The following is a 17930-nucleotide window of genomic DNA, read 5'->3' as shown; positions in this document are numbered from 1 at the left end:
GTAGTGGTCTAGGGTTTAATAAACAGTGCTGGCCTTGTTAGTGTTTGTGATATTTATTGGGGGGTGTAAGACTTAGGGTGCTAGTCATTGTGCATGGTGTAGATAGTGATGTATGGTGTAGGTGGTTGTAGGTTGTGGATTGAGATGCAGGTTGTAGTGAAGAGTGTAGTTATTGGTGCATGATGTTACAGATCTTGGTAGGGTATTTGTAGGATGATACTGATGGTACGAGTGTGGGCTGGAAATGTTGGATGTAGGTGATGGTGTACCATTTATGTAGTGGTATGGATGTTTTCGGCATATGGAATAAGTGTAAGGTGATTGTATGTGGGCAAAGCACACTTACTGTTGTGCTCCTAACCATAATTCAGCCAATCACATAGAGCAAACTCGATATTATATTAAAAAAAAGTTACAATTCAGTATAGTGTTAAATGGAAGTTGAGCAGCACCAGGCGTCCTCCGTATCGTATACAAGGAATTTCTGAATTTGGAGGAGAGGTTACTTGGACACGTGGTTTACTTTGAATGTGGTATTAAGGGTGCATCACTGAATTTATCCCTTCTTATTCATAATCATGACCAGGGTATTCGGAGCCACCCCCGGATTTTCAGATCTTTAGTCTCCTGGTGTACGTCCGTAGAACTACTTGTTGAATTTCCATATCCTTAATATATACACTGCGTTCTATTTATAAGTTCATATGTAGGGCACCTTACAGCTAATTCAAATTTTAGACTGCATCCATGTTTGCTGACACTCAGACTACCTTATTGCTGGTGGTGTGTGCAGGACCCCTTGTGTCCAATATGCGTTGAACACCCCTTGAATTGGCATGGACACTGGATAGCTGCAAGCGGGTACATGGAGGGTTCTTTTTGATTCTGATTGTTGTATTGTTTCATCCACAGGTGGCTGGGCTATCTGAGCTTGCTCCTCTTTCACGTCATCATCTGTTTGCTGGTGCTGTTTGGGCTTATCCGGAACTCGAAGGCCATCCTGGCAGGGTAGGTTAAGAGCTCTTGGCAGCTAAATGTACTTACCTGTTCTTTGCAGCCTGTTTACTTTGTGAAGTTTGGTCCAGTTTGTTTGTGAAATCACTTAAAGAAATGCTTTAAACAATGAAGGGAAAAGGAGGGTTGCACAAATTGTTTGTGTGGGTAAGCCCATCAGTGAGTTAAACATTTACAAAAATCTTTGAATTCTACCTCTTACAGGGGGCTGTCTTCCTCAATCAATCAATCAATCAATCAGAGCATTTATATAGCGCACTACTCACCCGGGGGGTCTCAAGGCGCTGGGGGGAGGGGGTCCGCTACTGCTCGAACAGCCAGGTCTTGAGCTGCTTCCTGAAGGCGAGGTGGTCCTGGGTCAGGCGGAGGTGGGTCGGAAGGGAGTTCCAAGTCTTGGCGGCCAGGTAGGAGAAGGACCTTCCTCCTGTGGTGGCTCTTTGGATGCGGGGGACGGCGGCGAGGGCGTGGCTGGTCGATCGAAGCTGGCGTTTGGGGGCATAGAAGTTGAGGCGGCTGTTGAGGTATCCTGGTCCTTGGTTGTGTAGGGCTTTGTGTGCGTGGGTGAGGAGCCGGAAGGTGATTCTCTTGTTGACCGGGAGCCAGTGCAGGTCTCTCAGGTGTCCGGAGATGTGGCTGCGGCGGGGGATGTCCAGGATGAGTCGTGCTGAGGTGTTCTGGATCCGCTGGAGTCTCTTCTGGAGTTTGGCGGTGGTTCCGGCGTAGAGGGAGTTGCCGTAGTCCAGACGGCTGGTGACGAGGGCCTGGGTGACCGTCTTCCTGGTCTCGGTGGGGATCCATCGGAAGATCTTACGTAGCATGCGCAGGATGTTGAAGCACGACGAGGAGACGGCGTTGACTTGTCTGGTCATGGAGAGGGAGGAGTCCAGGATAAAGCCCAGGTTGCGTGCGTGGTCTGTTGGTTTGGGTGCGCTGCCCAGGGCGGGGGGCCACCAGGAGTCATCCCAGGCGGAGGGTGAGGGTCCCAGGATGAGGACTTCCGTCTTGTCCGAGTTCAGTTTCAGGCGGCTGTTCGACATCCATTTGGCTACGTCTGTCATCCCTTCGTGCAGGTTGGCTCTGGCGGTGGCGGGGTCGTTAGTGAGGGAGAGGATCAGCTGGGTGTCGTCGGCATAGGAGATGATGTTCAGGTTGTGCTGGCGTGCGATGGCTGCGAGGGGGCTCATGTAGACGTTGAAGAGTGTTGGGCTGAGCGAGGAGCCTTGAGGAACGCCGCAGATGACTTCGGTGGCCTCCGATCTGAACGGGGGGAGGCGGACTCTGTGTCCTTCCGGCGAGGAAGGAGGTGATCCACTCCAGTGCCTTCTCCTGGATTCCGACGTTGCTGAGGCGCTGTACTAGGGTACGGTGGCAGACAGTGTCGAAGGCCGCGGAGAGGTCCAGGAGGATGAGGGCCGCTGTTTCTCCGTTGTCGAGCAGGGCTCGGATGTCATCGGTAGCTGCGATCAGGGCGGTCTCGGTGCTGTGGTTGGCCCGGAAGCCAGACTGCGAGAGGTCGAGGGAACCGTTCGTCTCGAGGAAGGCGGCCAGTTGCTTGTTGACGGTCTTCTCGATGACTTTGGCCGGAAACGGGAGCAGCGAGATGGGGCGGTAGTTCTTGAGGTCGGTTGGGTCTGCTGATGGTTTCTTGAGTAGAGCGCTGAGTTCGGCGTGCTTCCAGCTCTCCGGGAAGGTGGCGATGTCGAAGGAGGTGTTGATGATGTCCCGCAGGTGGGGTGCGATGATAGCGTCGGCCTTGGACGTGTTGAAGACGTGGTGAGGGCAGGGGTCTGTCGGAGATCCGGAGTGGATGGAGTTCATCGTGCGGATGGTGTCTTCGGTGCTGATCGGGGTCCAGTCGCGGAGGGTGGTGGTGGGGGGCGGTGGTTCGGTCGTGGCGTGCGTCGGTTGAGTGCTGAAGCTGTTGTGTATGTCCGCGATCTTGTTGTGGAAGTAGGAGGCGAGGGAGTTGCAGAGGTCTTGCGAAGGGGTGATGTCGTTGTTTCCGGCGTTGGGGTTGGAGAGCTCTTTCACGATGTTGAAGAGTTCCTTGCTGTTGTGTGCGTTGTTGTCCAGTCGTTCCTTGAATGCGGTTTTCTTGGTGGCGTGGATCAGCTGGTGGTGTTTTCGGGTGGCGAGCTTGAGGGCAGTCATGTTGTCAGGTGTTGGGTCTCTGCGCCAGGTTTTCTCGAGTGCTCTGCAGTTCTTCTTGGAGCTCCTCACTGAACAAGGTGCTGAGAAAGGTTCCCCAAGGAGCCTTCAGCTGTATTTTCCTTGTTGGTTTGTTTTATATTTTGAGATCTCCTTGGAGTATTTGTCATGGGATAACCAGTGATATCACCCAAGCGGCCTCTCCCATATTTTCATTGTACATGGTTGTAGAACTTGCAAAACTGTTAAAACCATATTCTAATGGCTGTGGCCGTACATTACACATCCTAAACCAGGCTTACCCAACCAGTAGCTCATGAGATACTGGTAGTAACTACCCTATGTGCAGCCAACCCTATTAAATGAGAAGGTGTTGATTGGGTTAACTAATATATGTATACACAATATGAAATTGTAGGTAATTTTAGAACTCATAAGCTGATATTCGTAGAAAATACTTACATTTCCTAAAAACATTCAGTTTTGATATTTCAATGATAAATGATGTTGGATTGGGAAGACTTATTGCTAAAACTATTACGTTGGTATTATGGGCATTGAAGCTATGGCTGTTGTGTTGCCCATGATGAGATATTTTTTTGATAGTACGTCTGATGCACTAAGGTCCTTCCTACTGGTAATTTTTCAAAAGGTGTCCACTAATGTTTTCTTGTCTTATGTGGTCACTATTACAACAATGATAATATTTGTTAGGAGCTCAAACTGACTTTTATTGAACATAAGTAGCTTTTATTACAGTAAAGGTTAGAGACCCCTGTACTAATCACTGGCTTTGGACCCATAACTTGTATGGCAAGCATTTATCACATTAGTTTGACACTGTAGATTGACATGATACAAGGTCCAAACACCCTCTTCCGGTCTATTGAAATCCCCAAATAATAGTTGCGGGTGAACACTCCGATGAGACTTGAACCTTACATACCCTAAGACGAAGTAATAGAGAAAAGGGTTGAGGTGTTCTCCCTTTTATAGAAATTAGGATGACATCATTTAAATTTTCTTCATGTATTCTTTTATTGTTTCACAGGTTCTTCCATTTCTGATATAGATACAATAGTCCACTAGCTGTATTAATAAACAAATACTAGGCAGCTGATACATGTTTCGCCTTCTAGGGCTAGTGAGCCTGGGGCTTTCTCAAGGCTCAACAGGGTGCAAATTCAGATTAGGTATTCTTAGTGTGTGCCAGTAGTAGTATTCAGTCTTGGGACAAATCCCATATTGTGGTTCGTACACGGGCCACGAGGTTGGCATGGTGCTAGGTTGTTTGAAAAAGTCAGTTAAGCACAAGAGGTCCAAACACTGGTCTCCGTTGCCCTGCCACTCCTAACATTCGGATTAGTACAATGCCCTGGGCACCTCTACACACCTCTATTCTGCAGAGTTGTTCCCCCAATTCATAACAGATTCAGATGCTGATCCGGATGCACCAACAGTTCCAGGATCTGAAACGGGCCTTTGGCACTATTTTTGGTATCTCACCGAATCCCTCTGATGCTCTATCTGGTTCCAAGGCTCTGGGGTGGCATCTAGTTGAGTTACCGCTGGCTGATCCGCACCAACCGTGCAAAACGTGTCTGCTTCACCTCCAACCTTGCCCTCAAGTCCTTGAACACTTCTTGTCTCCTGGGAAGATATTCGCGCGCTATGGAACAGAAAGGCAAACATCTTGCCTGCTGTCCCAGATGGTGCCCAGCAAACTCTTCAGCAGTTGATCACAGATGGCTAGGATGCTGCAAAATGCTCCATCTGTTCAGGCTTGGACATGACCAACTCTCTGGGAAGGGCATGCAAGACCAGCATGGTGCTGCGGCTCCACGCCTGGATTCTCTCCGGGATTTGATTGGATGTTCAGTAGTCCCTCAAGGACATGCCTTTTAAGGAAACTCAGAAGTTTGGAGTGAAGGTAGACTCCACCTTAGAACGGTTTAAAGAGAGCAAGGCCACTTCTCTCAACCTGGGCCTAGCTCTACCTGTTCAGCAGACCCCACAGCAACATTGCTCCTTTTGATGTTTTGGCAGAAGATATCAGAAGAGTCTGTTTCAGTACATTCCTCAACAACAGGCTTCCCAGCACTTTCAGGATGAGTCTACAGGACCTCTTGGAGGACCACTTGAGAGCAATAGAATGAGTGCCAACATCTGATATCGGGACTAGATTATACTTCCATTTTTTTCTGGAGACTGAGCACATTAGAAAACCTTTCTATTCAGGCTGAAAGACACAGACTTTCCAGGCGGTAAAAAATATAAAGGGTGAAACAACATCCCAGCACCAAGGAATGCATGTTGCACCCTGTGAACGTGCTGCCTTGGCAGCTCCTGTATGTAAGCAAAGTCACCAGCTAAATTGGAACCTCAACCCTATGACCAGAACAAATTTACTACCTCAGGGTGAAGGTGGCAGTGATGCTCGCCGACAACTAGGTGAATCAAACTTGTACCTTTTTTGAGTTTTTACCGGTGTCTACCCCGTATACCATTGTCTTAAAATGAGCCCCTAATCTAAGACCAGGTCAAGTGGAAGGTTATGATCAACTTGTCAGTAAGATCGCACATTGTTTTAAGGAGGACTGGGTGACAGAAACACTACATGGTGAAATAAATATGGTCAGATGGGTGGCATGGGTAAGTAATGACCCTAAATCAGATCCCAGCAAATGTATTGTTAGCTTTAAGCAACTGTGAGCTCTCTTCATCAGGCACAACCACATTGCTGAGGACATTCAGGATAGAGGCTGTTCCTCTGAGGTTTTTTTTCCATAAACCGAGGTTGAAAGAAGCTGGATCCTTTTATCTTGGCAATTCAACAGGGAATCATTTTTCACTGTTTCTCTCTGCTCATCTCAAACAAATATGTGGCTCTTGCCCAGCATGAATCCATAGATAGACAAACAAACTACTTATCCCAAGAGTCACCTCAAGCTTTACGAAGAAGGAAATAGATCGACCATCCAGTGCTTGGGAACATATGGCAAATCCTGGAAATCCCTATAATTGCATTAGTCTCTTAGGGAACAGTGCTAACAAAAAATGTAGTGTGACTAGATCAAGTAACTGTAATCACAGCCAAACGAATTTCCCCAGGAAAAATTGCTGGTTGGAATCTCACTGGAATGGTCCCAAATATTAACCTGGAATGATTGGAGCTTATCAACACTTCTCACATTTTTTGTTGTCAAGAAACCGAAGCCTTAATGCCATACTAAGAGCAGGGCTACACCTCACTCTTCATGCCTGCGATCCCTACAACTTCTCATAGAGCCAAAGGGTGAGTTGATTATTCTGGCTTCCATCTCTTTTCAGGTCTTACACCAAAGTATGTGAATCTGCTAAGAAACTTCTGTCTGCTCTCATATGAAGTGGCAAGACAGGAACGTATAGATGGTTCGATTCCAATTGCCCTAAAGGTCATAATGATCTTATCGATGCCCTAAAATGTATACAAAGAAACAAAGAACAAGACTGTTTTTGCGGGAATAGTTTATAAGGCTGACTTGGCCATCAGGAAAAAGGAAATCAGAAATGAGGCATGCACATCTGTACTTGCGGCTAGCCAAATCAAAGATTCTCAAGCATTTTGGAAGGTGGTAAACCATCCATATTTTAGTGAGCGCCCAGAACCTGATCTGGATGTGGTAATTCAGCCTGACATGTAGTTAGATTGTTTCACCCAGGTTTATAGTGTCCCAACAAATAGAGAATTGTAGGTTATGGGTAGAGTTAACAAAGATGGAGGATTACATGAGGGGCTTACTTTTGAATTACATAAGGTGGTGGCAGCGCTAAGCAATTGCACAATTAATGGATCCCTGGGACCCGAAGGGGTTCCTGCAGACCTGTTTAGGAAAACATAACCCTGAGGGTCCCACTGTTGACCAACGTTTTAAATGCCTCTAGTGATATTGACCCCCCAAAATCAGGGTCACATGCCACGATTTTCCCGATTTTTTTAAAAAAGGGAAGTAAAGGTGACCTAAAGTGCTACCGCCCCATATCTCTTATTAATTCAACTGTATGAGTCATGGGCAGAATTCTACTAGAGTGGCTTGAAATATGGGCACAAAATAATGGCATTCTTTCAGACCTGCATTTTGGTTTTCGCCCTGGCTTGGGCACTGTAGAGCAAGGGCTACATTTCTACCGCATTATTAATAACTATGTAATAGCTAAGGAGGGGAGCATTTATTTGGCCTTCATGAACCTTAGTTCACCCTTTGACTATGCCATCCGCTTGAAACTGGGAAGCTATGATAGGGATGGTGTTTTACACTACTGTAACCGCATGTGGATAATAGCATAAATGGGCAGACAACAAGACTGTTCAGTATAGCGGGGTCGGCAGGGCTGTGTGCTGGCACCTTTTTTTGTTTGTGTATATTAATGGATTGGATGGGTGCCAAGTTAAGCAGAACGTGAATTTTCCATATATCGGCACTTGCCCAATTCCCGTGTTATTGTATGTGGGTGACACACCACTTATTTCCAGGACGCGAATGGACTACAAAAATTGCTAAACCAATTTACCCTTTTAATGAAGGAATTGCAGCTGTTGGTCAATCAATCAAGACCCATGTCATGGTCTGCGGCCCAGAGAACAATCGGAATAGGCCATTTAGGGCAATTGACTCTAAAATCCAACCAGTTACATTTCCTTATTTAGGGGTGCCATTTGGTTATAAATGTGCGTGGAATACATTAGAGAACCTTATGATAGCCAAACTTGAGAGAAGTGCAGATAGGCACTTGCACAGTTCACCTAAAAATTAGGCACAAAGCCCCTTAAAGAGCTGGTGAAGATGTATAAAGCAAAGACACACCAGTTATTCTCTATTGTGCAGAGGTATGGGGATCTTGAGATTTCCCCGCCATTTAGAAGACAGAGAATGGCTTTAGAGGCGACTCTTGGCAGTCCCCCAATGCACCTCTGCCCACAAATGTTATATAGAATTAGGAATAGACTGTCTCCGATCATATCAGATTGCCACCACTCCTTCCTTGGTTGTCTGTTTGGGTAAAAAGAATAACCTTTTGGATTGCCTAAAGCTTGATAACGCAATGAAGAGTCAATGGACTGCTCATATATTAATGATCAGCCACAGACTGAATCTACTGGAGCTTTTTAATTCTAAACAGTGGCGGGTAACGTAAATAAAAAATGGGGGGCAAATGCGTGTGACTCACCATAAATTCGGGAGCACGACCGCTGCAGCACTCCTCTTAGCATTCCACGAGTAGGAAGGAAAAGGAAGGACTTCCTTCCTGCTTGTGGAACGCATCTCCAACCAATCCTGGAGCTGCTCTTATGCAGAAAAAGCAGCTCCAGGATTGGTGGGAGCAGGCTCACCCAGCGCTCATTTTGATGCTGCAGACTGTGCCAGCAATTCCCAGGCTGTTTCACAGCCTTTGGATTACTGGGTCTTGAGTGGGCATGTCGGGCTGGCCGTCGCAAGACGGCTGGTCAATCCGACATGCGCACTGTAGACCAATGCTGCCATCCAGCATTTGCAGGATTCAGCCCCGCCCCCATGCTTGCGCTATACACGGCGTGAGCCGGTGCAGTGGCCAATAAATAAAATGGCTTTGACATTCCATTTTATTTGTTTGTGTTTGGCTGCTGCACTCGCAGCAGGCGGGGCGATGCTCCTCCGCTCCCGAGGAGGAGCCGCCCCAGATCCTCTTTCATCATCTCCTAAACAGGCTCTAAAAGTTTGTTTTTAAATGTTGTGCAGAAATGGCAGGGATCACACTGAATGCACTAAATGCACAGTCTCATATCATAGACAATTAAGTGCACGCCTGGTATTAAATGGTACCTCACTTGGGTTACAGCCATCACAGATCTTTATTAAGTAGGCTGAGGCTGAACACAATACACTGCCTGGTTACCTTCACTGAGCTAGTCGTGTATTCAGCAATTCATAGTTTGTCACCACAGAGTACGCTGCACTTTGTTTTTGCAAATGTTATTCCTCTATAACAAAGAGTGTTTAATTGCCAATTATGAAGCGGGCAAATACTTGGTATCACAGACGAGTGCCGTTATAGGTACAGTTGCTATTCACATTTGGGTGGCACTGGTTTATCTACATCTGGCTCTCAAGTATACTGAGCAAGAGGATGAGTCTGGTAATGTTTGTTCATTTGCACGTTACGCACCTTTCAGTATTCTCTCACTTTTTATGTGGGTTACTACGTGTGACTGGGAGAAATTGTGTTTTTCTGTATATTAACTTATTTCTCAGATTTTATCACAATTGTCTCTTTTTATGTGAAGCATGAATGAATCAACTCTGTTTTTATGCCTGGGACTTTTACGGCCAATAATAGCCAAATAAAGTATTTGAAGATGACGAGTGACCACGGATTGCCACATCTGTTTGAGCCTTACTAATACACACACGCTCTTTCCTTCTAACCATGTACCTCCCTACTTTACATTCACAGGGTCTGCTTCCTGGGTGTGTTGGCGCTGATTGTCAGCTGGGCATCTATGGGGCTTGAGCTAGCTGTCGCTGTGGTAAGTGACCTAAACTGTGAATGGATACCTGCGCTCTTTAGGGCCTACTGTAAATTGCAAGTCCTACAGCAGCCGCTCCTCGCCCCACCTGCCAGCAGCCACAAAATATGAAAAATAAAACAATAATAAACCCTTGTTTATTATCATTTAATTTTTTCCTCTCTGAGCAAAGGCTTGGGGGGGGTGGGGGAGCCAGGGTGATGACATGCTGGTGGAGGAGTGGCTGCATTGCTTTTGAGTGCGCATGATAGTCTGGCAGGCCGTCTCAGGCCGGCCAAACTGTCATGCGCACTGAAGCTCTCTCCAACCGGAGCTGCGTTGCAGGGTTGGAGAGAGCAGGCACAGGCTCACAGTCTTACTGGGAGCACAAATCCTCAGTGCTCAGGCCAATCCGATGCTGCTTTCAGCAGCATGAAAGCAGTATCTGGATTGGCTGCATGGCACTCTGGTAGCCTGTGCCTGCAGAAGAGAGGGGCTCGATGCAGGCAAGTATTTATTTTTTTTCTTTTTTGTCTCGTCTGTCCGTGCTACCCCTCCCCGCCCTCCATTGTATCAACACACCGGCTTCTACTGAAGTCCTATCTAGAAAATGACTAAACAATTGTATCTTCTTCACCTGATAAGTGTGTCCAAAAAGATTCTTCTGCCTGTACCCACGTAAACTGAGCATCCTTCGGAGACAGCATTTTCAAGTCAATATGTTTGACTTGCATCCTTTGGGGCCTTCTCGTAGCAACACAATGTTAATGCATTGATCGCACTAACAGTGTTGTAGCATGACTATCCGGGATTGGTTTGTTCTTCCATAGGAATGTTTAATGTGACACACTGGTCTCTGGAGGTTTAGTATTTGGTGGCATTGTACTCCCTAGTTTTGGAAGCTAGGAGTAAAATGGTTTATTAAACAAAGTACTTCTTGTTCCGAATTGAAGTATTTTTAAGCATGTAAAAACTATATCCATATGTATTTTTCATGTGATCCATTGCTGGAAATTCAGGTGAAAGGAATGATGCACGTTTTCAATCTAAATTCCACTCTTCAAATCCCATAGCAAGAGAAGCCCCATCTTGTACCAGGCCCCTGCCGATGTTACTGACTTGGACATATTACTGAGGTACTAGGTGGAAGTTTAGGGTAGAAGAATAATTAGATATTATTCCCTATAGATTTTGCTAGGGATATTTGCCTGACCAAAGGGATTAAAACGGGCCAGTGCACCACTTATCTTCTGGGCTAGTAGCATATATTTCTTATAATAATAATCTGGAAAGGTCATGACTTTGTTCACCAAATATTGACATGATCCATTATGGCACCAGAATACCGTCAGTAAAATATCGGTTAACAGAAATATGGTCCCCTAAATATTGTTAAACCCCTTCGACGCTCATGACGAGCTCAGCTCGTCATGAGTTACGCAAAAGTCAGCGCACAGCGGGAAAACGCGTTGCGCGCATGGTGTTAAAAATTGTTTATTGTTAATAATCGGAAATCTACACCCAGTGGACAGATGCTCTGTAAATGATATTTATGCCACAGTGATTTCTTTCAGACGTTATTTGTGCGAATGATAATTCGGACATACAACCTGATATCCCCAAACATCTGTGCCTTTGTTAATACCTTTGTCGCTGGTTGATGTTTGTTGTATACATTTTGTATGAATATTGTAAAAACTGACCATGCCACATCTGTACATTTAACCTGCTTTGTATGAACTAAGATAAAGCATATTATCAAATTGTTTAAAACCTGTTTTTGTTCGCAAATGGTAATAAAGGACACAATTGCCTGTTGTGCAGGAGAACATGTGCATGGGGTATAACCTAAGGCAGGTGTTTTAACTACAAATTCTGCTTTTAAAACAAAGTATACACCAGGTTACCTTACTTAATGCTTTCCTCGATTTTCTTTAGCAGTTTTATTGACTGTGTTCCCATGAGTGGTATTGCCTGGCATTGACATATTTGCTGACTGTATTTGAAGACGAGGTAATCTCGTGTCTTTACTGTAATCAGTATTGAGTGAGTCTTCGATGCAGAAAATAACTAAGGGCCATAGGCTATAATGCACTTGTAATACAGCCGACAAGACAGTCCGTCACTTTTGATGGATGCACCATTTCATCTGCCAAACTCCAAGTAAGGGCCTAAGTGTTGATTGTGTGTTTATTCAAAATCCTGCCGCTGTTGCTTCTACAAGTGTTGTTCTTATTGTTCGCGCTTGTGTTGTCTTTCTGCTTTAGAGGAAGAAACATTTTTTCAGTTCCTGGACTAGATTTTTCAGTATGACCGGTACATACGGGGCGGTAACTAGAAAGACCGCAATGGTCATGGAACCTAAGTAGCAACATGTACGAAGGGACAGCCTCAAAAGAGCTAATTATGGCCAAGGAACAGAGGGGAGCAAAAAAACACTATAATGTAAGGACGTTCCTACAGTGGCCTTATAATTCAGTTGTGCAAATACATCTATAAATATCCCAAACAGGTGACAAAAAACAAGTTATATACTGAATTCATTCAAAACATGTAAAATTTTATTTTTTTCTCTTTTTTTCAGTTCATGTAAATACTGTTATCAATCAGAAATCACAAAAAGAATATCTCAATTTATATAAAAAAATCAAGAGGAATACAATTAGGTCATAAATATCTACAGCAAAAAGTAATATATAAAAATTATTACCCCTTGGTAACAACCATATCTATCAACATACTCACGTGCTAACAATCATACCACACTCAGACCTCATACTAAGATGGAGAAAGGAACTGAATTAATGATTAGCAGGATAACAATGCTAAAGAGTGGGCCACAAGATGTAGTTTTTGGCCCTCGCAGCAGGTCTACGCGCGTTTCGGCAGCTTTAGGCCACCTTCATCAGGACCTTTTTCATCGTAATTGTGCAGATACCAGGGGATCAATGGCACCAACAGCGGTAGAGTCGCAAAAAAACGTCTTCAGTAAATGTCAGGGGGCAGAACGTCCTATGTTTCCTTGAGGTAGCTTTTAACGTTAGTAAACGTGCTGAAGTAGTTGTCAAGAACTCAATTTCGCAGATGGTTCTTTGGTGCTTATAGTCAGGAAGAGGCTTAAGACATAGGCGGTCAGCGGGGAATCAGACTTAAATTATACCATAATTTCAATTTGCGAGAGATGTCACGTGTATGTGTAAAGTTACTAGACTAGGAGTAGTTTGCCACACAGTCCCATGTCTATGCCCATTATTAGAGGCGCCGGCATCACGTCACAGGAAAGCGACCTCTCACGTTACAATTGGCTCCGTATGACCCGCTTAAAAGCCAGTGAGAGTTCATGTCCAAAACGCCTGTCGGAAGAAATTACGAACGGTGCGGGTACACGTCGCAACTGCGGGTTTGACAAGGGTCGCTGACTGTGAAGCAACTTTACTCATACACGTGATATCTCTCGCAAATTGAAATTATGGTATAATTTAAGTCTGATTCCCCGCTGACCGCCTATGTCTTAAGCCTCTTCCTGACTATAAGCACCAAAGAACCATCTGCGAAATTGAGTTCTTGACAACTACTTCAGCACGTTTACTAACGTTAAAAGCTACCTCAAGGAAACATAGGACGTTCTGCCCCCTGACATTTACTGAAGACGTTTTTTTGCGACTCTACCGCTGTTGGTGCCATTGATCCCCTGGTATCTGCACAATTACGATGAAAAAGGTCCTGATGAAGGTGGCCTAAAGCTGCCGAAACGCGCGTAGACCTGCTGCGAGGGCCAAAAACTACATCTTGTGGCCCACTCTTTAGCATTGTTATCCTGCTAATCATTAATTCAGTTCCTTTCTCCATCTTAGTATGAGGTCTGAGTGTGGTATGATTGTTAGCACGTGAGTATGTTGATAGATATGGTTGTTACCAAGGGGTAATAATTTTTATATATTACTTTTTGCTGTAGATATTTATGACCTAATTGTATTCCTCTTGATTTTTTGATATAAATTGAGATATTCTTTTTGTGATTTCTGATTGATAACAGTATTTACATGAACTGAAAAAAAGAGAAAAAAATAAAATTTTACATGTTTTGAATAAATTCAGTATATAACTTGTTTTTTGTCACCTGTTTGGGATATTTATAGATGTATTTGCACAACTGAATTATAAGGCCACTGTAGGAACGTCCTTACATTATCATGGAACCTAAGTAGCCAGTAACTCTTTACTCCTCAGACTTCCTGTTTGCTAGCTTCGTTGGCCCGCTTGTTTTGAATTGCGTTTCATTACAGATTTGCAAGGAACTAAATAGATGTCTATTTTCTAAGGGAGAACATGTTTTGTATTGCAAAGGCAGGAATTTGGGAATTGAGAACGGTGTTAGTTTTAGTTGATGTAAAAATTCTGTGTGATGAAGCTGTGTTGTGTCTCCCCTCTTCTAGGGCTCCAGTGATTTCTGCGTGAAGCCTGATGTTTACGTGTCTAAGATGGTGGAGGAAAGAGGTGTAGTTACCACTGGTAAGGACTTGCGCAACGTGGCACTTCATCGTGCAAGATGATAGTTGATGAATCTTAGGTTGAGTGCTACAGAATCAATTGATTATTAGTGCAGATCTCTAGAAACGTGAATTTTATGATAAGCAAGAAGTGGTGAATCTTTCCAAACTCATATGTCTCTTTATTCAATGTTAGTAATAAGAAGCTACATGCCAGATAATGATGAGAGAAAATGTAAACTTACAAATTGAACTACACCCCTGTGGTCCTTGTGTGCATGTTAGTTTAATGCCAGAAGGCATGGTATCACAACCACATCAAAAGAAGCATTAAACATATGATAGACCGGGGACATCTGCAGACACTACTGGTCTGCATACCATAATTAAAAAGTGATTACTACGTAGTGATTACATTTCTTCCATTTGAAAGCATTTAGTGGAAACTTGGGCATTACTCTTGCCCAAAAACCGTCAGTTCAATACCTTTTACTGTAAAAGTCGCCTCTGGTTAATGCAAAACAGCCATCCATTCGTACAGCCTGTTCTCGATCAACCACCACTGGTTTACGGAGGCCTAGCCTCTCCGAGGTTTGTGAGCTTTTAAAGCTTTACTGGCCAGTCTGCCAGATCTTCAGTAAGCTTTTCATCTCTCCTTTCTTACTTCATTTGACTCTCTTCAATAGCTGTCCCTTCCAATATATCTTTGGTCCAGGCACTAAGCTTTAGTGGTCTTGGGCTAAGCCAGTATATAGCCACCTCGGTTTCATTTTACCCTGTTTTTGTTAGGGATAATTCCAGTTGATATTGCACCAGGTGCTGCTTTTGTGACAGCTTGGTGACTCCCTAGTGCTCAGTTGCAGCTTACTCACCATGCCTGTCCAGTAGGTTTGTACACGGGGCCAGTGTTACATCACGCGAAGGAGTCTGCTTGCTCTCTTCTCATCACCACAGGCAACTAAAGGAGTGTGCTAGGTAAATCCTATCTAATTTGAGCAGTGTCAGGTAAGTCATGTGGAGACGGTTATATTGAATTACTTTGAACTATGCGTTAATAGGTCGTCTTTTATCCCATTGGCTTGCTTTATCCAATTCCCTTTAAGTAAGCCACCCTTTACAGCCTGCAAACTACGTGTCTTGGACCGCTGCAACATTCCACCCTCAACTTGTTTGAGGGTTTGTTATTAGTTAGCCAGCACTCCTCTACTTTGTACTAGTGATAATGTCATGTCTATTGCCTGCCTCGTCCCAGGGGTGTTAGTAAATGTTTGCCAGAGTGCCCTAGATTTGCTGTACAATCGATTGCGGAAGATGGCCTGCTCAAATCCTCAACATTCCCTTCCTCTCATCCCCACCTTCCCCAATCCTGGACAGGTCCTGTAGACACAGCTCATTGTCATGAGTCCTCTGGAGTAGACGTTTCTCCCAGTTGTTTTTCTTGTCCATCCATTTGACTGCGTGAATTGGTTGAGAAGGCATTTAGTGTGACTCTATATCTGTATTTTCCATTCCTCCTTTTCCCGATGATAACTTCAAAGTGTCTAGCTTGACCCTGCTACATTTCCATTACACACCAAGGCGATCAACAGTTAGTTCAGTCCTTTAAGGATTCTCATCGGAATACAGGACATTTAGCCCAGAAACATGTTAAGGAAGTAAAGCAGAAAGGTCATTTTAGCAGCGATACCCCTCTCCCTTTACAGCTGCACCATTTTCCAGATTAGAATAGAGTTTCTTAATTCTGCCGCAGCCCTACCCATATTCAGCCAGTGTTGGGTAGTTCAACCAGTACAGGCACAGAGTGCGCTGCACCTCCCAAATGTGTTGTCCACATGCAGAGACATTACATGATCAGCAGTACCTGTTTAATACCCCAACCCTGTAAGACAGCTTGCAGGTAACTGGCCAGATGTTCCATTTCCAAGACAAATAAAAAAAGGCAATGAGGAACAGCCCTGTCTAGTCCCTCTTTCAAGTGCTAGACTCTCTGAGGTCTCTTTGCCCGTCTGAACCCTAGCAGTGCGCATTGTATGCAATACCTTGACTCTGTTTAAATATGTCCGCTCACTGCTCATGTATTTCAGGCCCTTCCTTATGTAGGTTCGTGTGACTGTATCAAACGCCTTTTCAATATCCAGTAATGCCACGACATATTGGTATTCCTGTCTTAACAACCCTAGGGCTCTGGACTACATGGGTAAGAAGTCTTAGGTTGCACCTTGTACCTCTATGTAGTATAAACTCACATTGATCGCGGGTTTGACCCCCTCTCTCTGCATAGTGATTGACACTGTGATCCTCTGTCTGCACTGTGGCGTGTGTGGGCCAGCTCTTCCAGGGCTGATACAAAACAATGGTCATGGACCAATCTCTCAAGGATAATTGCTTTTTTTCAACACTAATCACTCATTTTTGAGCATCCAAATGGTCAGTTCACGGTTGCATGACACCAATCTCATTCAAGAATATAATATGTGCAGCAACCAATGATTTAAAAAGGCATGTATTTATTTTCATAAAACAATAAATTGAAAAACCAAAAAGGTTAGGAATAGGGTAAAGGGTTGCTCCAAACGGATCGTGCAAGAAAGGTGCTCAAGTGTAGAGAACTGAAAAGATATTCAGAGGGGAACGGAATTCTCCAAGGAAATCAAGGGGCATATATTTACAAAACTATATATGGGACAGATACCAAATAAACAGTCTTCATAACCTGGCCAAACACAATGTAATATATTTATATATATATACTTTGTTTGCATAGTTCACAAAAGATCAAGAGATGTATCTCATGTAATTGGGAGGGGGTCAAAAGTGGATTGAAGGTCCAGGTCTGATGGGGGATAGCGTCGGGGTGACTTGACGGTAAAAGATTGAAACCTTCAACCTCAGCCACGCGGATCTTCCTCAGGACGGCTACTGGATAGGGAGCAACAGTCAGAGGACTCGACCCCTGGTTCAAACAGGACACATAGACTGTTACACTACCAACCATTTAATGGCTTACCGCTATCCATTACTTCGCGACTGTACTCTATTACACCCCAAGGATCAGGTGAATAACTGTTTATGCTGTGGCTTCTTTTTTAACTTAGCCCAGGGGCTTAAACATACTCCTGCAATCAATAAACAAAAAAATCTCCTACGTAAGCAAGTCTCCCAGGATAAGGATTCTCATTCCTTAGCATTAATTGCCGCTCTCTTCCCAAGCATAAAGCGGATATCTTTGACCTCTTGGTCAGTGAACAACCCGACGCCATGTTTCTTACTGAAACATGGCTGCATGAGAGCTCTGGCCATGACATTACGGCCGCCATGCCGCACAAATATGCTATAGTCAGGAAAGACAGGGGTGCTAAGGTAGGTGGGGGGATTGCTATTATCTTTAAAAAAGATTATCAGTGTAAATTCAAAGACTTACCTCTTAGGAATTGTGCCGTATTCAAGTTGGCCTTGACCCCTAAGTTTACCTTCTCTGGGTTACTGGTGTACCGTCTTTCCGGGCCTCATCATTCTCTGATTTGGTAACCCCTTTTCTCATGAATGCGGCAAACTTTTCCAATCTGGGTGATCTCAATTTACATCTGGAGGATCCCACATGTAATATCAGTGCTACTTTTATCTCTGATTTGGCAGCATTGAACTTTGTATTGCACAACTCTGGCCCCACAGGTGTGGCTGGCCACTTACTTGACCCTATCTTTTCCAGTTTATCTAACATTCATTGCTCTCCGGCTCTTCCGCTATGCTGGTCA

At 44.4% G+C, this 17930-nt stretch overlaps 1 protein-coding gene across 3 annotated transcripts in view; it reads left to right on the top strand.

The window, feature by feature from the left end:
* TTYH3 (tweety family member 3) overlaps nt 1-17930 on the top strand; it is a 243446-nt gene that overhangs the window by 175867 nt on the left and 49649 nt on the right. For all 3 annotated transcript variants that reach the window (XM_078664991.1, XM_078664992.1, XM_078664990.1), the window contains exons 5-7: nt 913-1008; nt 9634-9706; nt 14122-14197. In XM_078664991.1, coding sequence (XP_078521117.1) covers nt 913-1008; nt 9634-9706; nt 14122-14197 — 245 coding nt within the window. The remainder of the gene's footprint in view (nt 1-912; nt 1009-9633; nt 9707-14121; nt 14198-17930) is intronic.

The sequence above is a fragment of the Lissotriton helveticus genome, chromosome 10, assembly GCF_964261635.1.
Source record: "Lissotriton helveticus chromosome 10, aLisHel1.1, whole genome shotgun sequence".
Lineage (NCBI taxonomy): Eukaryota > Metazoa > Chordata > Amphibia > Caudata > Salamandridae > Lissotriton > Lissotriton helveticus.
The sequence above is the reverse complement of the archived record's forward strand: the minus strand, read 5'-3'. Positions and strand labels throughout refer to the sequence as shown.